The 21,040-nt window shown below is 38.2% G+C and overlaps 1 protein-coding gene across 3 annotated transcripts in view; it reads left to right on the top strand.

The window, feature by feature from the left end:
• Positions 1 to 1,122: 1,122 nt before the first annotated feature.
• Positions 1,123 to 21,040, top strand: part of RGS12 (regulator of G protein signaling 12) — a gene marked incomplete at both ends in the record, with an annotated part of 75,720 nt that continues 55,802 nt past the window's right edge. For all 3 annotated transcript variants that reach the window (XM_079534071.1, XM_079534070.1, XM_079534069.1), the window contains 2 exons: positions 1,123 to 2,979; positions 16,943 to 17,062. In XM_079534071.1, coding sequence (XP_079390197.1) covers positions 1,123 to 2,979; positions 16,943 to 17,062 — 1,977 coding nt within the window. The remainder of the gene's footprint in view (positions 2,980 to 16,942; positions 17,063 to 21,040) is intronic.

Genomic DNA, 21,040 nt, shown 5'->3' with positions numbered 1-21,040 from the left:
CAGCAGAGAAAGTAAAAAAATGAATGTGCCTATGCTTAAAAATAAAACCAAACAAACCTAAATGTCCAAAGTACAACCAAACCTCTTGATGCAGCCTTTCTGAAATGGTGGGACTTAGCCAAGTGTAATTTGGACAAGACACTGAGCCTTCAGCATCACCACCAAAATTCAATGAAAACTATCATTGCTGTTCACATAAAGCAGCTTTACCTTATTTATAAATCTATTCCTGACTAGACTAATACTGGCAAGTTGCAGAGCTCCTTCTTCTTTTTCTGGAAGTTTTTATCTGAGCTAAAATGTATGCATATTGGGGTGACTGAAAGGCAATTTTTATAGTGTTTGCTTTCTGAGAAGTTATTTTTGAGTTCATTTTTTGATTTTGAATCTCTTAGTTCTGATACATGATTGAATGTCTGTGTGTTGCTCTGTATGTAAATGAAATGCGTGTGCAAAAGTAGAAATTTTTAAGTTGCCTCTACAGTCAGTCAGGCATCTCTAGGGGATATTTATTGAACCTCTTCTAGATGGGTGCATTTGGTGCTTGTTTCTGTACACTGAATATAGAGGAGGAGTGGGCAGTACCTGGGCAGAAACAATTTTAAGATGCCTGGGAAAGGGTAGAATTTTCTTTTTACTGTGAAATCTTGTGGTATCACAATGGTGTGCTAAACCAGAAGTTAACTGAATAGTGGGCAAAATGATGGGATCTCGGGGAAGATGTGATGTGACACAGTATAAAAACACTGGGCTGTATAGCAGGAGACTTAGATCCTCTTCTCAGCTTTGCCATTAAATTACTTTGTCATTTTGGACAGCTACTTTATTTGCATTTGCTACTGCTTTATCGTTTGTAAAATGTCAACTGTGATGCCCATTGTTTTCAAGCTTTTGAATGCTGTGTTAATTCTCTTGCAGTAGTTTTTGTTATAACCCACTGATTTTTGAATAGTAAGGGGAATGCTGGGTATTAAAAAAAAAATGAAATATCACTGAGAATAAAAATGTCTTTTTTTCCTTTCTTTAGAGCTTCGTCAGATGAAGGTCTGATACTGTGAAACATGGCACAACCTCGGACTAATTAGAAGTTTTCCTGTTTCAGGAAAAAAAACTAACAACAACATGTACAGACCTGGGGAGACAGTCAAACGTCGACTCAATATGCATGCACCTCCTCGGATAAGGAGTGTTGAAATTGCTAGAGGAAGAGCAGGTTACGGGTTTACACTTTCTGGACAAGCTCCTTGTATTCTTAGTTGTGTTATGAAAGGAAGCCCTGCGGATTATGTTGGACTTAAAGCAGGAGATCAGATATTTGCCATTAATGAAATTAATGTGAAAAAGGCATCTCACGAAGATGTGGTGAAACTTATAGGAAAATGTTCTGGAGTTCTCCACATGGTCATTGCTGAAGGGATTAGTCATATAGATTCATGTTCAAGTGATGAAGAAGTTGGCTTTTATGATGGAAAGGGATGGCTGAAGCCCAAACCTGACTCCAAAGCTCTAGGTATAAACAGAGCAGAGAAAGTTGTTGAAGAAATGCAGTCTGGTGGCATTTTCAACATGATCTTTGAAAGTCCTAATCTGTGTGCTGGTAACTCAGATAATTCTGCTCCAAAACAGCGATCGTTTTCAGATTCTGCTGCTATTAAATTTGAAACTGGAAGTGAAAGTCTAAGCAATCCAAACCTACTGTCAAAGGACGAAATATCCAAAGTTCTGAATGATGATTTGGTTTTTAGAGTTGGACTGGAGAGTGCAGAAGACTTTGGATTAGATGCAAGCATTTTGAACGTTGCCATGATTGTAGGTTACCTAGGCTCTATTGAGCTTCCTTCAACAACCTTGAATTTGGAAAATGAGAGCCTGCAGGCTATTCGTGGATGCATGAGACGTCTGCGGGCAGAGCAGAAAATTCATTCGTTAGTGATGATGAAGATAATGCACGACTGTATTCAGCTGTGCAGTGACAAATCAGGTGTGGTGGCAGAATATCCTGCAGAGAAACTGGCATTCAGTGCTGTTTGCCCTGATGACAGAAGATTCTTTGGACTAGTTACAATGCAAACAAATGATGATGCAAGCTTGGCTCAGGAAGACGAAGGGGTTCTGAGGACATCATGCCATGTTTTTATGGTGGATCCTGAATTATTTCATCATAAAATTCACCAGGGCATAGCAAGACGTTTTGGATTGGAATGCACAGCAGATCCAGACACAAATGGCTGTCTAGAGTTTCCAACATCATCTTTGCCTGTTCTTCAGTTTATTTCTGTCCTGTATAGGGATATGGGGGAACTGATTGAGGGAATGCGTGCAAGGGCTTTTCTTGATGGTGATGCAGATGTTCATCAGAATAATAGTACAAGCAGCAACAGTGACAGTGGAATTGGAAACTTTAATCAAGAGGAAAAAAATAATAGAGTCCTGGTGGTTGATTTAGGGAGCAATCCAAGTAAACATATTCCTAGCAGTATATGGGAAAATCCAGTCGGAAGGGGACAAAATCATTCTGCTGCACATTGGAATGGCTTCTGTCATGAACAGGAAGGCAACATTCCTTTAGAAGTGATTCAGAACGATAAGTCCCAAAATCTAAACAAGCACTTAGGTCCTTCTGCTCGTATTGAAGTTCCGCTGGTTTCCTCTAGAAATTCAGTGCCCCCATCGAAGAAGAGCACTGCAGGCGCAGGCAATCAGAGGTGGTTGCCTGTGCATGTTTTACAAGAGTGGCAGCATGGAAATGCTAGTGACCAGGAGTCTTACACTGATTCTACGGATGGCTGGTCAAGCGTTAACTGCGGTACTCTTCCCCCTCCAATGAGTAAGATTCCAGCTGACAGATACAGAGTTGATGGCAGCTTTGGTCAGCCACAGTTAAAATCTCATAAGAATGAATGGTCTAAGAAGATGTTTTGCATGCAAAACAAGTTTGGCCTTCCGCACAGCGTTAGGAAGTCTAAAGAAGATAAAAAGGTAAGGAAGTTTTGGTATTGACTCCTACAGAAACCCCAAAAATCACCCCAACCCAACAACCTATGTTATTTGAAGTCCATGATACCTGCATGTTAAAATTTGCGTGTGTAGTATTAGCATTTACAGCATTCCAGATTAAGAAAATATTATGGCTCTTTCTCCTTTGCAGAGGTTTTTCATATTCTGTATAATTGAGTGCAGCTCTGGAATTGCACTTCTGCTGGAAGTGTTGTCTGTGAGAGCTTTCTCACATTGCTTCTTGTCTTCATTGTTTCCAAATGTTGTAGTGGCAATGAAAGGAGACATGACATTCTAGCAACTGCAGTTCTTTCTGACCTCCAGCAGCAAAAGAATGGAAACAGTCTGGGTCTCCAGTCTGGTTCCTTCTTTTTAGAAGGCTGGCCTGCAGAAGTCATTATTTTAGTGATATCTGTTTTTATATATTTGTAATCTAATCATTAGTCAAAAACATGTTATAAACTGTTAACTGTAATGAAATGAGACAATTTTATTATCATGGAAGTTAATTCCAGCAAACCTCTCAATAGAAGCAGTGTTAAACCTACATTAAAGGATGGCTGTTAATCTTAGTGCCCATTATTAGGTCACAGATCTAATATAATGTCAGTAAGCTGTGGTTCAGATTTTATTCCAAATTACTCCTTCATCTGCTCCTTTTGTTACCACTGAGTTTCTGTAAACCAAAGCAAAAAGAATTAAAAGTATAGAAGGAGTATCCAGTATTATTGTATACTGCTCCCTTTGCCACGTATGTGTTTTCTTGTTGAGGGAAATCATCTCAGGGAGTCTTTGTTGATGACTGGGATTCCAGTAGAGTGGAGATCACCAGTGTTGAACTAAAAGAATTAATGGCAAAGAATTGTGTTTAAAACCACAGAAAGATCAAACCTATCAAATCTCATGCTCCAAATTGAATCTTCAAGGAGCACTGTTCCCTCATGATTGATTTAAGTCTCCATCACACTATCCCAGTCTACTTCTGGGAAAAAAAGTTCACCTGGTTTAAAATATCCAGCTGTTTCTCACTGTATAAAGAGAATGGCTGTATGCATTCATTGGCTGTTTCAAACCTTTGTAGACAAAATCTTTATGTTGTTGTGACACTCAGGGATAGATATTTTGGTGCCTAGGATGCAAAATACCTATTGTCCCATTCTGTTTGTTACCCTGAGGACCACACAGTTTGTGATCTGCTTGACAAGAGCTTTGCTGTTGGATAGAGAAGAGACTTCGTTCCATGAAGCTCCTGGTTTAGGTCAGCTGAGGATGCTGGTCCTTTGGAAACTGGAGAGCTCCAGCTCCAGTTTCTGCTCCAGATGTCACGGGATGCTGTTGAAATTCCTTGAAGGTCTCAGCTACACCTTTGTGTCTGCAGTGTTGTCCATGAATTGTAATACAGTTTGGACTTTTTCACAGGTTTAAAAGCCAACAGTTTTATGTTTGAAATGCATTTCATGTAGTATATTAATAAGAATCACATTGAAAATTTTGCACTTTAAAAGAAAAGATGTTCTGTGTGTGTTTGAACAGTAGTAATACGCCTACTGTATCACTCACATCAACATATACCACAATGTATATTACAACACAAAACATTACAATTACTCTTCCCTTTTAAGCGCATTTGCTAATAAAATAAGTATACTGTTGTCTGATTAATAGTAATTTTGCTTGCAAAAGAGACATTTTAAATGTTACTATATGGCTTTAGCCTTTATTCTCTTCATTAAGGCAATAGAACCCTTTTTGTGTTCTATTTTTTTTTCCCCAGTTCTACTGAAGGCTGTTGAAACAGACGAGGAATGCTCATGAAAGTCTTGAAATCATTTGCAAGCATAAGTTGCAAGCTCTTAGTATTATTCAGAGTAATTCATAGAGATGAGGTAATGATGTGTTTTTGTTTTATGTCTTGATGAGAATAGTCAGGAGATGTCATATCATGGGTGAACCTACCTCTGTTCTTCTGCAGGTACTGTGGAACTAGGGAAAGCCCCTAGTTTTGTATTTTAGAGCACTAATTTGCTTTCACAATGGAGTGATATTCAGAAATTCAGGCTTGCTTTCTTGCTTTGTGTGGAGAGAACAATGCCCGTTCCATAACATTGTGTAGACGAGTTGGTTAGATGCTGTGCTGTAGGAACCTCCTGGGTTTTCTTTGACCTTTTAAAGGGGTAAGGACTGATTTTTTTATAGCATGCTCAGACACCTTCCAGTCATGGAATAAAGTATATAAGCTGTCCACCTGGAATTCTGTCCATATTTTTACAACTTAGTGGCTGAATCTAATCTGATTCTAACATTTAATTTGTCAGAGCAGCCCTTAAATTGCTTCTTTATTTTCTTTTTGTCTATGGCATCAGGAAAGGGGTGGCCAGCAGGGACAGGGAGGTGATTGTCCCCCTCTACTCTGCTCTTGTGAGGCCCCATCTGAAGTACTGTGCCCAAGTGTGGAGCCCGCTGTACAAGAAAGACAGGGAGCTGTTGGAGAGGGTCCAGAGGAGAGCCACGAAGATGATCAGGGGACTGGAGCACCTCCCCTACAAAAACAGGCTGAGGGAGCTGGGCTTGTTCAGCCTGGAGAAAAGAAGGCTGTGGGGTGACCTCATTGCAGCCTTTCAGTACCTAAAGGGAGCCTACAAACAGGAGGGGAATCAACTCTTTGAAAGGGTTGATAACTGGCAGGACAAGGGGAAATGGTTTTAAGTTGAGGGAGGGGAGATTTAGGTTGGATGTCGGGGGAATGGTCGTGGCATGAAATGCAGCAAAATGTGCTCTGTTGTACAGTGCTAGTGGGAATGAGAAGGGCATAAACTCCTGATTTTATAGCTGCACCTATAAAATATTTGTGAATTGTACAGAGCACAAGTGTAGATGTGAGAAAGCTCCATATATCAACTTTACACTTGCAGAACTGCATGTGGGAAGTACCTCTTGTGGGTAGGAAATATATATGGCATCTTAGGCTTGTTTTCTGAGCTTTGTTTTCCCTTTAGTGTTGCAGCTCCTTAGTGATGATTTTTTTTTTCCACTTCATGAATTAGAATTGAAATTAGTTTTGTAATAATTGGCAAAATCACATGTTTTTTACATTACTCTTCTTTGCATTGCCACTAAGCATTTTAAATTTTAATGTATGTACAAGAAGTTGAAAGTAATTAAAATTGTCCAATTTGACTAAGTGAAATTGGATAGCTTGGGCTTTTTTTTTTTTCCTTTTGCTTTAAAATGTTATTGGAAGAATTACTCTTTTTGAATTTGTGTACATTCACAATGGCTGTGTTTTTTGTCTTTTGATCCTTATCATATGGGGAGGAGGAGAAATATGAGTTCCTCCAGGAAATACTGGTTCTATTCTACCTCTTCTGACTTAGATTTACTGAAAGGTGTATTTGGTCCTGTGCACTCCTACAGTTGGTTCCTGCACTGAACTCCATGTTTCCTGAGTTCCTGAAGTTTCACTTGAACAGCTTTCTGCTGAGGCATCTAATGAGACTTCAAGCTCTCCTTGACTCTTAGTTGAAAACAAGAAGTTGGAGCCTCTGAGTCTCAACATGACTAAGAAAGATTTCTGGTAGTGAGAAGCTTCCGAATTGCTGCAAGACTGATACTGGATAGGGGTGTGTGGTTTAATGAGGTCTTTGAGACTAGCAGATGGTTTCTGTGGGAATAGAGTAATTCCTGCTCTTTTGTTTGTTACTCCTTTGCTATTGCCTCGTTATTTCCACCTTCAGCATCCCGCCTACTGATCCTTTTACATAATTTTGGTTACAAAAAAGCAAAGAACCATAAGAAATATGAAAACATCAGGGGATGTTAGGATTGGCAAGGGACTTGAGGAATTGCTGAACAAGGAAGCATTCTTTTCCCTGTAGACAAAATTAATCTAATACATTTGATTTTGTTCAACTCTCACTCTCTGATTTCAGACTAGGGCCTGGCCAAAAAATCCAACTGTCACTGTTTTAAATTAAGTCTTAGAGGAAAATAGTCGTTTTTCTACTGGAGAGCTTTATAACAGTCAGAATAGACTCTGAGTTTTCTTTCCACAAGGACAGTAACCTTGGTGCTGACCTAGTTTGTTTTAATGTTGTGGAGGAATACAGAACATTTCAGATCACAGGTGGCTTTACAACCAGAACTTAATAACTGGTATTTGGGTATGAGTTCTGTTCCAAGTGAGTATGGCAAATCTACTGCAGCATTTTAAAATGTTGAATATGGCTTTTTAGATACCTTCTGCTTTGCATTTGTTACAACTTTTACCTTGACTACACTGCAGTTTGTTCTCAAGAAGAGAGTGAATTTGTGAATGGACAGCACGTGTAGATCTTAGGGGAGGAAAAAATAGATAAACTCAATGTATGATGCTCGCTGAACAGTATTACAATTCTTTTTTTAAACCAAAGCATTTATCAGCTGCTTTGTGACCTTCATGATTTCAGTTACTGAAAATATTGTAAAAATTTAGAAGACAGATAAATGGCACTGTGGGGTTTCCTAATGCCTATTTGCTTGTTAGTATGTATTCTGGGTTACGTATATATATAAGTTTTGATCAGAAGTTTAACTGTAACTACTTCAGATCTTCATTTTCAAAGCAAGTAGTATTTAAAAAGATACTTTGTTAATAATGGATTTCTGTTTTTGGTGAAAATTTTTAATTTGCTTCAAATGCAAGAACTGCAGTTTTTATTGTTGGTAACTGGGTGGTGAACCAACTGAAAGGCGGATATTTTAGATGCAGAGACAATGTTGGCAAAGCTGTGTGGTTCCCATATTTGTTTTTTTGTTGTATAATTACATGTTTTTTTTTCCCCTTTCCTTTACAGTTCTGTTTGCTCACTAGTTTAAATTGTTCCGTCCCAGCTGTTTGTAAAGCAGAATTAATGGCAGCTGGATTGCTATCCTTGTACAGTGCAATTTAATGTTAACATTTGGAATTGCAGGCTTCCATCTGATTTGAGATGTACTTCTATACCTTAAAGAGAACACAACTGAAATCCCAAACACCAAGCTGGAACTCAGGATGAGCTAATGCAAATTTCTCTGCAAAGAGAAATTCATGTGAAATATGAATATGATATTTTGCTTGAGAAAAGGAAAAGCAATTAATGTTTAGTCATTTCATGCAACTTTTCATATGCCTTATAATCTTTCAAAATAATGTCTTCTAAAAATGTTCATCTTTAGGACCCTTAAAAATGTGTGAAAATCTGAAATACTGCTTTTCTGTGAAAAGGAAATCATATAAATTCTGGAGAATAAATATATTTAAAGCAGTGTTTATTTTGTGGAAATCTCATTTCAAATCGAGGGACAATGAGATGCCTAAATATTTCTGAGCTAGTATTGAGTTGCCAAGCCACAGGAGAAGGCAGCAACGTGAGAAACAAGGAGCAAATGGATGGAGAAAAATAACTAGCACAGAATTAATTGAAAATTATGAAAAAAATGGCTATATCTCAAATTCTAAACATGAAAGTTTTCAGTTTTAGGAGGACAGATCCTGGTTCTTTGCGGCTGAAAAGATACAGAGAAAAGAAGAGAGTGAGCTGCAAAATAGCAGTTCTTCATGGGAGGAGAAATAGATCAATACAGAATAAAGTAACAAAAATAACTATGGAATCCATAAAACTCACCTGAAGGGTTTAAATAGAAACATGAAGAAATTAAGTTTCAAGGGAAAGGCTTCAAAATTCATTCCATCAATAAAATAGCCATTAAGACATCAATAAATTCGCAAAGATGCTACTGCAGAAAGATACTCTGCATCACCAAGCCAAATTCTAACTATTGTAGGTGGTCATCATTCCTTCCATACACGTAGCATATGTACCTTTGAAAAAAATGTTTGCACTCCAGTTTCTGCAGGAAAATTGTTCTAGGACAAAGCTGTTCTGATGTTAGAAACTTTTCTTTATTCTCCAGACTGAACTCTAGTCATGATCATCTTCTACCCATTTCTTCTGCTGCTTGTGTCTGTTAGTACAGGGCTCTCTTTCTTCAGGGTTTACTTTTTTTTGCTTATACACAGAAATCATGTTCTCTTTTGGCCTTCATTTTGTTTGATGTGAAATGCATAGTCTCTGTGTTCTGGCTAGTAAAGATTTCATTCTCCTGATAACTTCAGTACTCCTTTTATGAACCTTTTATAGTTTAAATTCTTTCTGGGAGATAGGCGACTGAAATTTCACACCAGTCTTCAGGTTAGGGGCTGTCCTGGTGGAAATGAGCTCTGCAGAGAAGGACTTGGGTGCCCTGGAGGACAACAGGTTGGCCATGAGCCAGCATTGTGCCCTTGTGGCCAAGCAGGCCAGTGGTATCCTGAGGTGCATTAAAAAGAGTGTGGCCAGCAGGCCAAGGGAGATGATCTTCTCCTTCTACTCTGACCTGCTGAGAAATACTGTGTTCACTTCTGGGCTCTTCGGTTCAAAAAAGACAGGAGAGTCCAGTGGAGGTCCACAAGTATGATGGGAGGCCTGGAGCGTGTCCCATATGAGGAAAGTCTGTTCGGCTTGAGGAAGAGAAGGCTGAGAGGAGATCTCATCACTGTTTATGAATATCTGAAGGGTGGAAGTGAAGAGAATGAGGCCAGGCCCTTTTCAATGGTGTGCAGCAACTGGACAAGGGGCAATGGGCACAAACTGGAACACAGGAAGTTCCATAAAACATGAATAAGAACTGTGAGGGTGGCAGAGCACTGGAACAATCTGCCCAGGGAGGTTGTGGAGTCTCCTTCTCTGGAGTTATTCAAGACCCACCTTGAAGCTTTCCTGTGCAACCTGTTGTAGGGAACCTGCTTTAGAAGGAGGGGCTGACTAAATGATCCCCAGTGATCCCTTCCAGCACATAGAATTCAGTGATTCAGTGATAAGGTTTTGTGTAACTGTGGTGTACATTTTCTTATCTCTGTTGTAAATCGTATAATATTTGTACATTGTATAATACCTCTTCATCTATTATTTACCTTTTCCACCTAATTGATGGTTAATATTTGTTTTCTATCAGTCGGTAAGAACAATCATATATATGAAATGAAATGTGCAATATTGAGGTCGATATCCTATTAATTGTGCCTAATGATCTCTGTGAACCTTTTTTTTTTTTTTTTCTGTTGTTTCTTATAGTCAGTTTTACCTTTGGGTTTGCTGATGTCACCTGACATGTTCCACAGAGTGGAAAGCACACCATACATAGTTGTGTTTTCCATATAGTTTCATTTCCTATCTAGTTGTAGTTGTCAAGAGAAACACTGATCAATCTCATTTCCTATTTATTTTCTCCTAGTCATTTAATTTTGCTTTAAAACTCTTTCACCAATTGCAATTTTTAAAATGGAAGTCATCTTAGTCTCTTCCAGTTTTATGTAATTGTAGTCTTCTTTCCTTTTCTACTTTTTTATGGCCGTGTGTTTGTAAAGCTAATTTCTTGATTTCTTTTCCTTTTCTGATGATTCCTCATTTGCCTTTTTGGTGGTTACTGTACATTGGTCTATAGTTCCTTGATGTTCCTTGCTTTTGTTTATGATAAAGTGGAGCCAGTTGTTATGCATGTGCTTGTAATTTCCTTTATGTTATCCATTAGCATACTTGGGTCTTCCTGCTCCTTTGGAATCTCCTGCAGATAGAGTCCCAACTCATGTGAGAAACTGTTATCTGTACTAAAAAGAATGAACTTGCTATTCTGTGTGCTTTAGTTCCATCTTTGAGTAGGGATTAGGATAGTACTGAAATTTGGATGATCATTGCACTGTGCCTGGTATCCTTACTACAGGAGACAAGAAGCAGATTTCCTTTACTTGGATGTCCAGTGTGATGAGATGGTTCCTTTTGTGTCTTCATCTTGTATGAAATCTTACCTGGTTCTTCATTAAATTATGGGCCTCATTGCCCTTCTCAGTGCTGCCGTAATGGTTACAGGGTAGTGAAATGTATCATTATCAACAGGTTATTGAAGAGGTGTTCTTAAAAATGATTAAATCCATTGACCAGTGATGTTGAGTAATACAAGTTGAATCTTTTGTCACAATGCTGCCAAAATAAATAAATAAATAAGTAAATAGTTACTAAGTAAATAAGTAAATAGGCATTGTGCTGTTACAGCCTGTAGAAAAGCTGTAAATCTTGAGTGATGCTTGGCCATTTTTAATTTGTCTGTCCCCGCTTGATCTGATTTTGTGAAGTTCAGCTCCATTCCCCTGCTGGCAGCAGTTCAGGGCAGCCCAAAGAGTGTTACTCTTTCTATCCCGCATTATATGGAGTTGATATTCTCTGAGCATGCCTACCTGTGCCTCCAGGATTCTCTGTTTTGATCCAGAGGATTGGACAATGGTGAACTCTATTCCCATTTTCCTCCCAGGTTCTTTTATATCATTCAGGGTACTAGAGGGAGATCCGAGCTCAATACCCCATTTTTCAATGCCTTCTCAGGCCCCAGAGACCCTCACTTTATATATTCTGTAACTCTGCCCTGTCAGTTTTTAGGCGGAGTTGTGTTTGATGCTGGAGGATGGGAAGACGGATGAAGGGGGCTCACACTCAGCATTCTCTGCATCTCTGTAGCATAGGGGCACTCAGCTGACAGCACCCACAGTCAGGAAAACGGCAGCTTGGGGATGACAGAGGACCACAGAGGAAGGTGAAGCCTCTACAGAGCAGGATTTGAGACTGATACTGATAACAGAAAAATATTTCTATCAGCTTCTTTGTTCTGTTATTCCCCAAGACTTGCAGTTTTATTTGATAGCTTTGCACCGACTATAAGGGATTACTTTAGCATTTGTGTTTCCCATCACTTTTTAGAAGGGTCTAAATTAGGAACTCTCCTCCTGAAGTCTTAAAACTGCGTGTTTTTGTAAAGATGAACTCCTGCTTCAGTCTGACCCTTCTGCTGCTTAATGTCTGAGAGTAAACTTGGCGTGTTTTGAATATCCGCAGAAGTTTCAAATTATGTGATCTCTATGCATCTGGGTTTTGCACTAAAATGCTTATTATGCACTTTACCATACAAAGTCAAAGAGTCAAATCTAAAAGCAGAGAGAGTTTTAAAAAGCTTCAATAGCTGGAAATAGGAGTTGGACAGATCCAAATGAGATAATTTAATAGGGGCTATAATGCAGCTTTGTGACACACAGAATGTAGTAAATGCTGCATTTGCTGAGCTTCTTAAATTGAAGCCTTTGTAATGGTGGTATCCCTTTTTCTTTCACAGTAAAATCAATGAGTATCTGCATCCTCCCTTTGTTATGTGCTTTTCAGAGGTATTTAATGAAGCTGTTTGGGCATGTGCACAACCATTTCCTGGCACTTATTAAGCAGTCAGGACAGTGGGTAGCCTACCTGTTCCACCTGAACAGGAGAAAACTGTTTCTATCTAAATGATTGCTTAGCAATGACTATATTTCTGCCTTATGGCTTGTAAACCTTTTCATTATATGCAATTACGTTATGATTTTTTTTTACTTAAACATTTTTGAAAATAGTTTTACTCTCTTGTACATGTGAGTCTTGTGAGATAAACTTCCACTGTGAAACATGCATTGAATGCATTTGAAAGCATCCTTCTCGAGAAATAGATTGATGATCAGACTTTCTAGAGTAGCTGTTATTGTAACATTTTAAGCAGTCTCCTCATATAGCACACCTCTTCCTCTCTTCCTGCTCTACCAGTAACATCCAAAATCTCTGTCCCGTAAGATCCATCCCTTTAGTTTCTCCTCCAGGTCACAAAGTAGAGTGTGTTGTGCTTTAAATGATTAAATTGACAAGATCTCATAAAGCTGGCATTAGCCTTCACAGTTTTATTTTCTCCTTTTTTCCACTTTCTGGATTCCTGCTCTGAGCTCTCATGTGCTGTTGCACTGAATTATGATTTGCTATCGCAAATCTCCCATTTCAGCTTCTTCTACCCAGGAGCTGCTGATGTTCATTCCTGCTGCTTCCCTCCTGCTCCTCCTAGCTTTAAAACTGAGGTATTGCAAGGCAGTATTCTCTTATTTATATACAGATATTTGGATGAGAAGGCAATATATGTAGAGAGACACAAAGGCCATGTAGTACGAAATGGAAACTTCAAGTTGTTTGTATGACAATTTGTTAAAAAGTTAGAATATTTTCTAATTGCATTTGGTACAGTAAGAGTGAGATACAGGTCATTCTGTAGCTGGGATTTTCTTGAAGCTAATTGAAACTGTTTTCTGAAAGTGTTTGGTTTCATTGCATTCTGAATCATTGATAAGGTTTCGCCAGCTTGCTTCTGTGTGCTCCCTCTCAGATCATGGTATCACATTGAAAACCAAGGTTTCATGTTGCATCTCTTCAGTGCTTCCAACTCTGACAGCTCCTCTGCTTCACAGTCCAGAGTTGGCAGAGCGCAACATCAGTTTCACTGACACAGCTGGCTGTGGACCTGCCTAGCAAAAGGTTTACATCCCTTCATATGTTACAGAGCTTCATTCATTTCATTTCATGAACTATGGAGGGATCAGAGCTACAGACACTGTTCTGATTTTTTGATTTTTTTCATTTAATCTTTTTTAATATTTGCTGTAGGATTGTAGTAAAGATTTTTAGAATGATGATAATTTTTTTATGGTAATAGCCTGCAAAATTTCCATTATTTAGTCACCGCGTTAGCAGTCTCCCTTTGAGTAAATACTGTGAATTTCTTTAGCTGAGTTGGCTAATACATTCTAGTTGCAAAGTCTGTTCTCTTTTCAAGTCATTGATATTTTTATTTCCAGCTGTTCAGAGTGCCATGAAACGCATTTGCCAAGATGTTGCTGCTGTGCACATAAGTCTACATGATTTTTTATAATGCAGATATGTGTGGAAGGTAATTAAAAAAAATATCTGCAGAAGGAGTTATATTTTCATAGTCGGAATATCTAGAAAGGAATCAAGAAAGCGTGAAAAGGGAGATGTCTGAAATGCATTACCAGGAAATTAAGTATTCTGTGAACAGTAGTCTTTATTTTTTTTAGCAACGTCTTCCTTAATTTCCTAGATTATTAATTCGATTCTTCAGAGTAAGGGAGAGATTTTTGTCTGTTGAAAACATTTTTCTAGTTGCAATTACCATCCAAATGGGTTGAGGAAGTCATTAACTCAGTGAATTTGTCTATTTTCTAATCATTAAGCACTGTGTTATTCTCAGCTCTCTTTTTTTTTTTTTCCCTGCTCTTATCCTTAGTGTTCAGTCAGTGCTTAGTGAGTTTAGTATAAAAGAGTAAAGAAATATGAAGAAGAATTTTGATGGAGCATTAATATTCTGTCTTCTACTATTGCACAGTATTCAAGTGTTTTTGTCCACTGTCCCTTTTTCTCTGTTATTTTTCTGAGCATAGCTGGGGAAGCTGCATTTCCTTCTAAAATGGGTCATCTGCTGAGAATTAATGTTATCTCGAATCTGCTTCTCAGTATTAGCTTTGTCTTCAGGCAGTTTGTTCCTATTCCTCCAATTTGTATTGTCACTGTTGCTGATTATTTTTCTGTGTTATCAGATTTTATACCTTAATATCCCAGCACTGCACGTGGTGATCTCTTCTATTTAATCATATGCTGGACAGTTTATGTTTTGTTTTTTTTTTTTTTTTTTTAATTTGAAGTAGAAAGGAAAGTGAATATGCATTTTTTTATTGAAAATTAATATGATTGCTATTAATGGTTTTTTTTTTCTTTGCTGCTTTTCACCAGTTTCCTTTCCTGAAAGATTCAGTCCTCCAGGAGATGCATCTCTTATTGGGAAATACTTGAGAGTCCATTACCTAGAATCCATACTGTGTAACAAATTCCCTAGTTTCAAAATACCAGTTGTGCTCATGTTATTGATGGCATTAGTCTCATTAGCCTTAACATTTACTAAGGTGTTCATATCCTGATTGTTTTACCAGCAATTTACAGTTTAAAAAGTGAAAAATTCCCAAAGCGGAATGGTCATACTTGGCTAGTGGGGAGACCTGAGAGCTGTGCACATATCTGTGCTGCTTGAACAGGAACATCCTCACACAGGAGCAGCCATGTCAGTATTTTGCTATGCTATGGATGCTGCAGAACGGAGTGGAATTCACTCTTTGACACAAATTCTTGCATTAGGTGTAAGTTTTCACTTTAAGCAGGAAGGCCTGTGGCTGATGTGAGCTAGGCATGGCCACTGCAGTGGGACCTGCCTGGGTGAGCGGATGATGCTGAAGAGTTCAGAAAGCAGGAGCTGTCCTCATGCCAGCAGGTGCTGTCTGTGACAAATTACAGCCAGCAACTTTCTTGTCTTCACATTTGGTTGATTGTGTTAGCAAAAGCCATCTTAGCTCTTCATATTGCACTTCTAAATGTTCTCTTAAAATCCTTAGGAGCTAATCTCCAGTTGCCAGCTTTCCAGTTTTCCTTGGCAGAAGCTGCCCCATTTCTTCTCAGCCAATAAAATACCTTACAAAATCAGAAATGAGGAGGGAAAGAGGTTTCACATAAAAATAGATCGCTCCTCATACTGAATAAAGAAGCTGGAGATGAATCCTGCTGCATGCTTCAGATTTCTGTATACTGCGTTATGTCTTGACATTTCTATGGGCTTTTAAGCTGCCTGTTGTGACTATTGGTGACTCTTGGAGATCTGTTGCTAAAGGATAGTATTGACTCTGTAGGAAGAATTAAACAGACACCTACTGTTGGATTGCTGAGTTTTTTGCACTAAGGAAGTGGTGTAACATTTCTCAGTGTTCTTCGCTTCTTCATGGAGTGGTGGTTGGTGTGAGACTGGAAGTGTGAAATTTGTGATTGTTCTCTCAGTGACACAGAGATATTCCGTCACAGGATTGAAGGGATACCAACGCATTTCAGGACTGAAGGCACAGAAAGTAGCCCAAAGAAAGAAACAAATAGAAAAAATATACTTCAGTGCTGCAGAGCTTCCAATAAGCAGCTCTAAAAAGTGCTAACAAATATTTTTTAAGCTAACTGTGATGAAGAAAGGTGCTGAAATGAAACTGTGAAGAAAATTTACTCAGAAATAAACTCCATTATTTTCAGTTTTCAAAGAAAGCGAACATCAGAAGAGAAGGACTTTTTCCCGCACTGAATGTTACTGTGAAAAAAATCCAAAATTTCAGGCACATAATCACAAGTTTTTATAATGTAGTGAGTTTATGTACATCTGCTTAGCACCAGTCATTGACTGTGTGCCGACTGTTGAGGCTTAAATTTTCCATTTGGCATAAACTAGATATGTACAAGCTGAGTTACTGCAATTTAACTGACTTTTGGTGACTTTTTAAGGAGAAAGAGAATGACTGGGGGGGAAACTGCTAACTATTAGATTTAATTGTTGCAGCCACAGTTCTAGTTATCAGAGTGAGGTAATTGCTTTCCTTGGAAGAAAAGATTAATGTACTTCCTGCACTTTGCATTGTGTGATTTTTAAAAAAGCTGGATTTTACCAAAGTGGTAAAGTAGCGAAACTATTTAAAATGGAGTAAAATAAAAAATATGTATTTATTTTGGAGAAAGATTCCAACAGAAGCTGTGTGAGGTGGCTTCTAGGATTTTAATTTCCAATGGAGAAGACAAATACTTTGTCATTGTAAGAACCTTCTAGTTAAGCAATGAGGAGCTATGCCTATCTGGCCTTTAATTAAGCTCAATCTACTAATAATTACATGTAGCCTACTTACTAATACTTACAGGTAGCATGAGTACACCGTAGCAACCTGACTCATATTGTTGCAGTAATGTAATGCTGAATATTCATATCTGACCTGAGTCTGGAAAAGTACTTCCATAATTTTAATGATTTTAGTTAACCTGTTAGTGGTTTGCAAATTTGTCTTCTTGGAATTCTGTACCCATTAAGCGGGACAAAATTAGGATTGTTTAAATTTCAGATGCTGCGGCTGTGATCAGTAAAGTACTAAAATGAAAGAAGGATCATGTATGTTTTCTATTTTGCTTAGGGTGCAAAATTTGGACGTCCGATGGGATTAAATCAGGCTCCTCCGCAGCGTTCTTCTGTTCGGAGATCATTTGGGAGATCGAAGCGATTCAGCATTACTCGTTCACTGGATGACCTGGAGGTAATTGGCTTCCACTTAAAACTTAGAAATGAGTCCTGGGGGGAGTATACAGTGATTAAGTTTGATGATAAATGAAGAAAAGTAGCAATACCTGTAGTGTAATGAAGTTATTAATGACAATATGACGTTTTTGTGAGGGAAATGCAGATTTCAGGTATTAACCTGAATTTCTGAGTTTTCTTTAATAGTTTGCATTGATGTTAGCAGTAGCTGTTCCTTCTGTAAGAAATTCTGACTTTATTTTGTCCATCACCGCTGGTCGTATTGAGTAAAACAGTGGCTTTAATTCATTAATGTTAACAATGAGGAAAAACCCCTCATGTTCATCGCGTTCTTTTTGTTTCGTTTAGCTGATAGTCATTGCATTGAGAACATTTTGGGGGATTAAATTTGTTGTGAGGGTTTTGTATGAAGAACAGGCTCTTTACGTGACTCCCTCTGGAAGGCAGCTTTAAGAGTATGGAAAAATTCCTGTTTGAAAAAGGCAAAAATAAGTTTTTCCTCCTTTTGTGTCAGCAGTAGGAAAAAGGAATACCTAATCACCTTGGTGCTTGTGATTGATATGGTGATTTTGGGTCTTTCTGAGTGTGACACAGTAACACTATTTCACATCTGGTATATAACATCAGCTGATGTGTGGGCCTCAGTGGCCTAACTTTACTGATTTTGGTGGAAGCAGAGAATGAAAAGCTGCCTGAATTCGAACACCTGCTCCTGCTCTGCTGTATGTCTCCCTCAAGCTGAGAGAATATGGCTTCATGATATCTTCTCTTCTGGAGTGCTTCTTCCTGAAAACCCGATCCATGGTTTGGGTTCCCTTATTCCTTTATCATGCTTCTGTGGAAGGCTTGCTGTTGTGCAGAAACACAGACATGTGCAGAACTATTGGCATAGGAACCATGAAATACAGATTATACTGTTCTTTGGCATGGGAGGGAATATGGCACGCAGATTCCTCTAAATGGGAAGGAGGTGTATAAAAAGCATTTGAGATGGGAGGAGGAAAGAAAGAGATATTTTGAGCTTCCTGTTGTGGCAAAATGTAGGAAGAAAGGCATTTCGCTAAGTCTGAACTAAAGGAGTGGAGAGCTTGGTGCACTGGACTTTTAGGGAACAGAATATATGGAAGGAGCTTCTTAGGGAATGCAGGTAAGATCTGTCATTCCTTATCCTTCAGATGTTTTAAAGGACAAGATTGTATCCTTTTTCTATTGCGGTCTATTTCTATCTTGTCCAGAGCTTTTAAGTGCCTTGCTTTTCATTTATTTATTTATTTATTAAACCAATTACAGAAAATACTTCTTCATTTCTGTACGCTCCTAAATTTAATATGGTTATTGCAAAGCTTTCTTTAATTAGCAGAGCAAGATCCTGTGGATAAAGCTGTTTGGTAACTGTCTAGGTATATCTTTCTTCATTAGAAAATGGTGACTTTTCTAAATTAAAAAGCTTGCTGCTAGTTTTGACAGAATTTCTGGTCGCAGTAAGAGAGAACCTTCTCAGAATATCTGAGAGCTCCAGTAACTCATGTATGATAGATAGGAAAAACAGGGTTCACACCACATTCTTCCACATTCAGATTTCTTTGAGATTTATGTGAGTAAACATTTCATATTATTTTTCATATTTTTCATAATATTTCATATTCTGAAAGGGTTTTAAAGACCCAGGATATAATTTAATTTCTGTGGTAGGAGCAGTTTTATATTGTGTAAATATTCGTTAAAATAGGGACTTGGTGCTTACTGCCTGTTAATTTCAGAAAGATGTCATTTGCCTAAAAAGCTCATTTTTCTCTCTTTGTGTCCCAGTTGGGATTCACCAGTGTGTATAAATTAATGGAATAGCACCAACTGGAGGGACTGAGAAGACTCTGTGCTATGCAGAGTCCTAATAACTAAAGCTGTTACTTCAGCTGAGCGTCTTAGGCCAAGGTTTAAATTGGAAAACTAGAAACAATCTGTATTAAAAAATACATTTAGATGAATGCCCTTATTACATGTAGCTGCTTGGGTCTGGATGGCTGTCAATTCCTTTTTTTTGCTTTGAAACTTCATTTTGTCTCTGCATGCCACAGGAGAATTTTGCTTTCATGTGTTCTTGCCACTGGGAGAAATACCAACCTCGAGAATAATAGCAGAAATTTCACAAGTCGAAGTAAAATAGCGTTGAGATGTTTTGATTTTTGCATCTTGCTTTAAAGTTGCTGCTGCAGCATTATTCCTGACTGTGGTTATGCTAGGTGTAGTAGAAAACAATGCTCTCAGTACATGTTTAGATTATTTCAGGCCATCTATTTAGAGTCACTGGGAGAGGAAATAACAATAGCCGGAAATTCTTAGAGACTCCACCTCTGAAGTAACGTTCATGAACATACTACACAGATTACTCAGTTGTATTCTTTCTTTCAGCAGAATGGACAAGGTACTGACCCAAACGTGGCATTTGAAAATGAATTTGCTTTTCTAAGTTTGTGGGTTTGATTCCTGCTGAGATCCAGGTTGCTTTTCCAATTGGTTCCCTGCTGTTTCTTTTATGGGTGTACACCGAACACAGTTCATTTCCTATGTGTCTGAAGAGCGTTGCATTTGTACTTAATTTGAAAGGATGAACTTAACTCCTCTTGGCTTTGGAGCTGTGTGTGAAATACCAGCTGTCAGTTTTGCTGTCTTCTGCCATAAGGTGGCGTGGTTTCTTTGCAGTTGTTTTTTTTTTTTTTTTTTTTTGCCAACTATCCAAGCTTAATACAAACCAAGAGAATATTTCACTTTTTCTTTCTAATAGTTATATTATGATTGGCTGTATGCACACAGACAATATTCATATTAAGTTAGAACTAACTGTAATGATACACTGCCCTGCTTGAGCATTTCCCCTTACCTGTAGAAGCTGTGCACACATTAAAAAAATATACAGATATGTAGGATTAACCTGTAGATATTGTTTTTACTGTTAGAATCTGTATACAAGATCATTCTAAATCTGGGGAGATTAAAATAGAATAAATGTACAAATTTAATGAATAACATTATTTGCCCTCTTCAAATACCTGAAAGGTGATTGCAGTGAGAGCAGGGCTGGTCTCTTCTCACTGGTGACAGGGGGCAGGATGAGGGGAAATGGCCTCAAGTTGCACCAGGATAAGTTTAGGTTGGATATCAGGAAAAATTTCTTTACAGAAAGGGCTGTTAAGCACTGGAAACGGCTCCCCAGGGAGGTGGTTGAGTCACCATCCCTGGATGTGTTTAAAAACCGTTTGGATGTGGTGCTCAGGGACATGATTTAGTGGAGGGTTGTTAGGGTAGGATAGTTAGGTTGTGGTTGGACTCAATGATCTTTAGGGTTTTTTCCAACCTGAGTGATTCTATAATTCCCTGATTGTGCTAGGAGTATGGTAAGGAAAATGGCTCGTGAAACACACAAAAAATGCACTTTTAGTTCAGAATTGTGGAAATTGTGCTTGTTTTCACCAAAGCTGAATATTATCTTCTGTTAGAACTGAATTCAGAAAATTAGTGTGTCAACCACAAAGTTGTATTCAGAGCTTTTTCTTTACTAAATTACAAGAAACCTTTTTCCATTAAGAAAATACCTACTACTACGTATGTAGTTTTTAATTTTTCCATGTGAATCATTTGTTGTTATGCAATAGTACCTGTTCACAAGTATGCTAATCTGTGATTTCCACCAATCGTACTGCAGCAAGTACTGCTGGTTCATAGGTATAAGCTTAAGTGAATATGTTAAAGTTATTTAATGAGAGGACATGATTCTATCTTCTTATTTCTTCCCTGTAGGCAAGTGCCATTGGTTTCATTTTCTGTCTTGCAGGATTCTGTCCTGGCAGTGTCATTGCTTGTAGACCTACAAGTACATCAAAGATGATTCTGTGAAACTGCAGAAAGTAGAACACTGTCTTTTAAAAAAGTTGCATCCAACAGAATCATCTTTTTTTTTCCAGCATCAATATTAGCACCA

The sequence above is a fragment of the Tetrao urogallus genome (assembly GCF_951394365.1).
Source record: "Tetrao urogallus genome assembly, chromosome: 4".
Taxonomy (NCBI): Eukaryota; Metazoa; Chordata; class Aves; order Galliformes; family Phasianidae; genus Tetrao; species Tetrao urogallus.
This window is presented reverse-complemented; position numbering and strand designations above follow the sequence as displayed.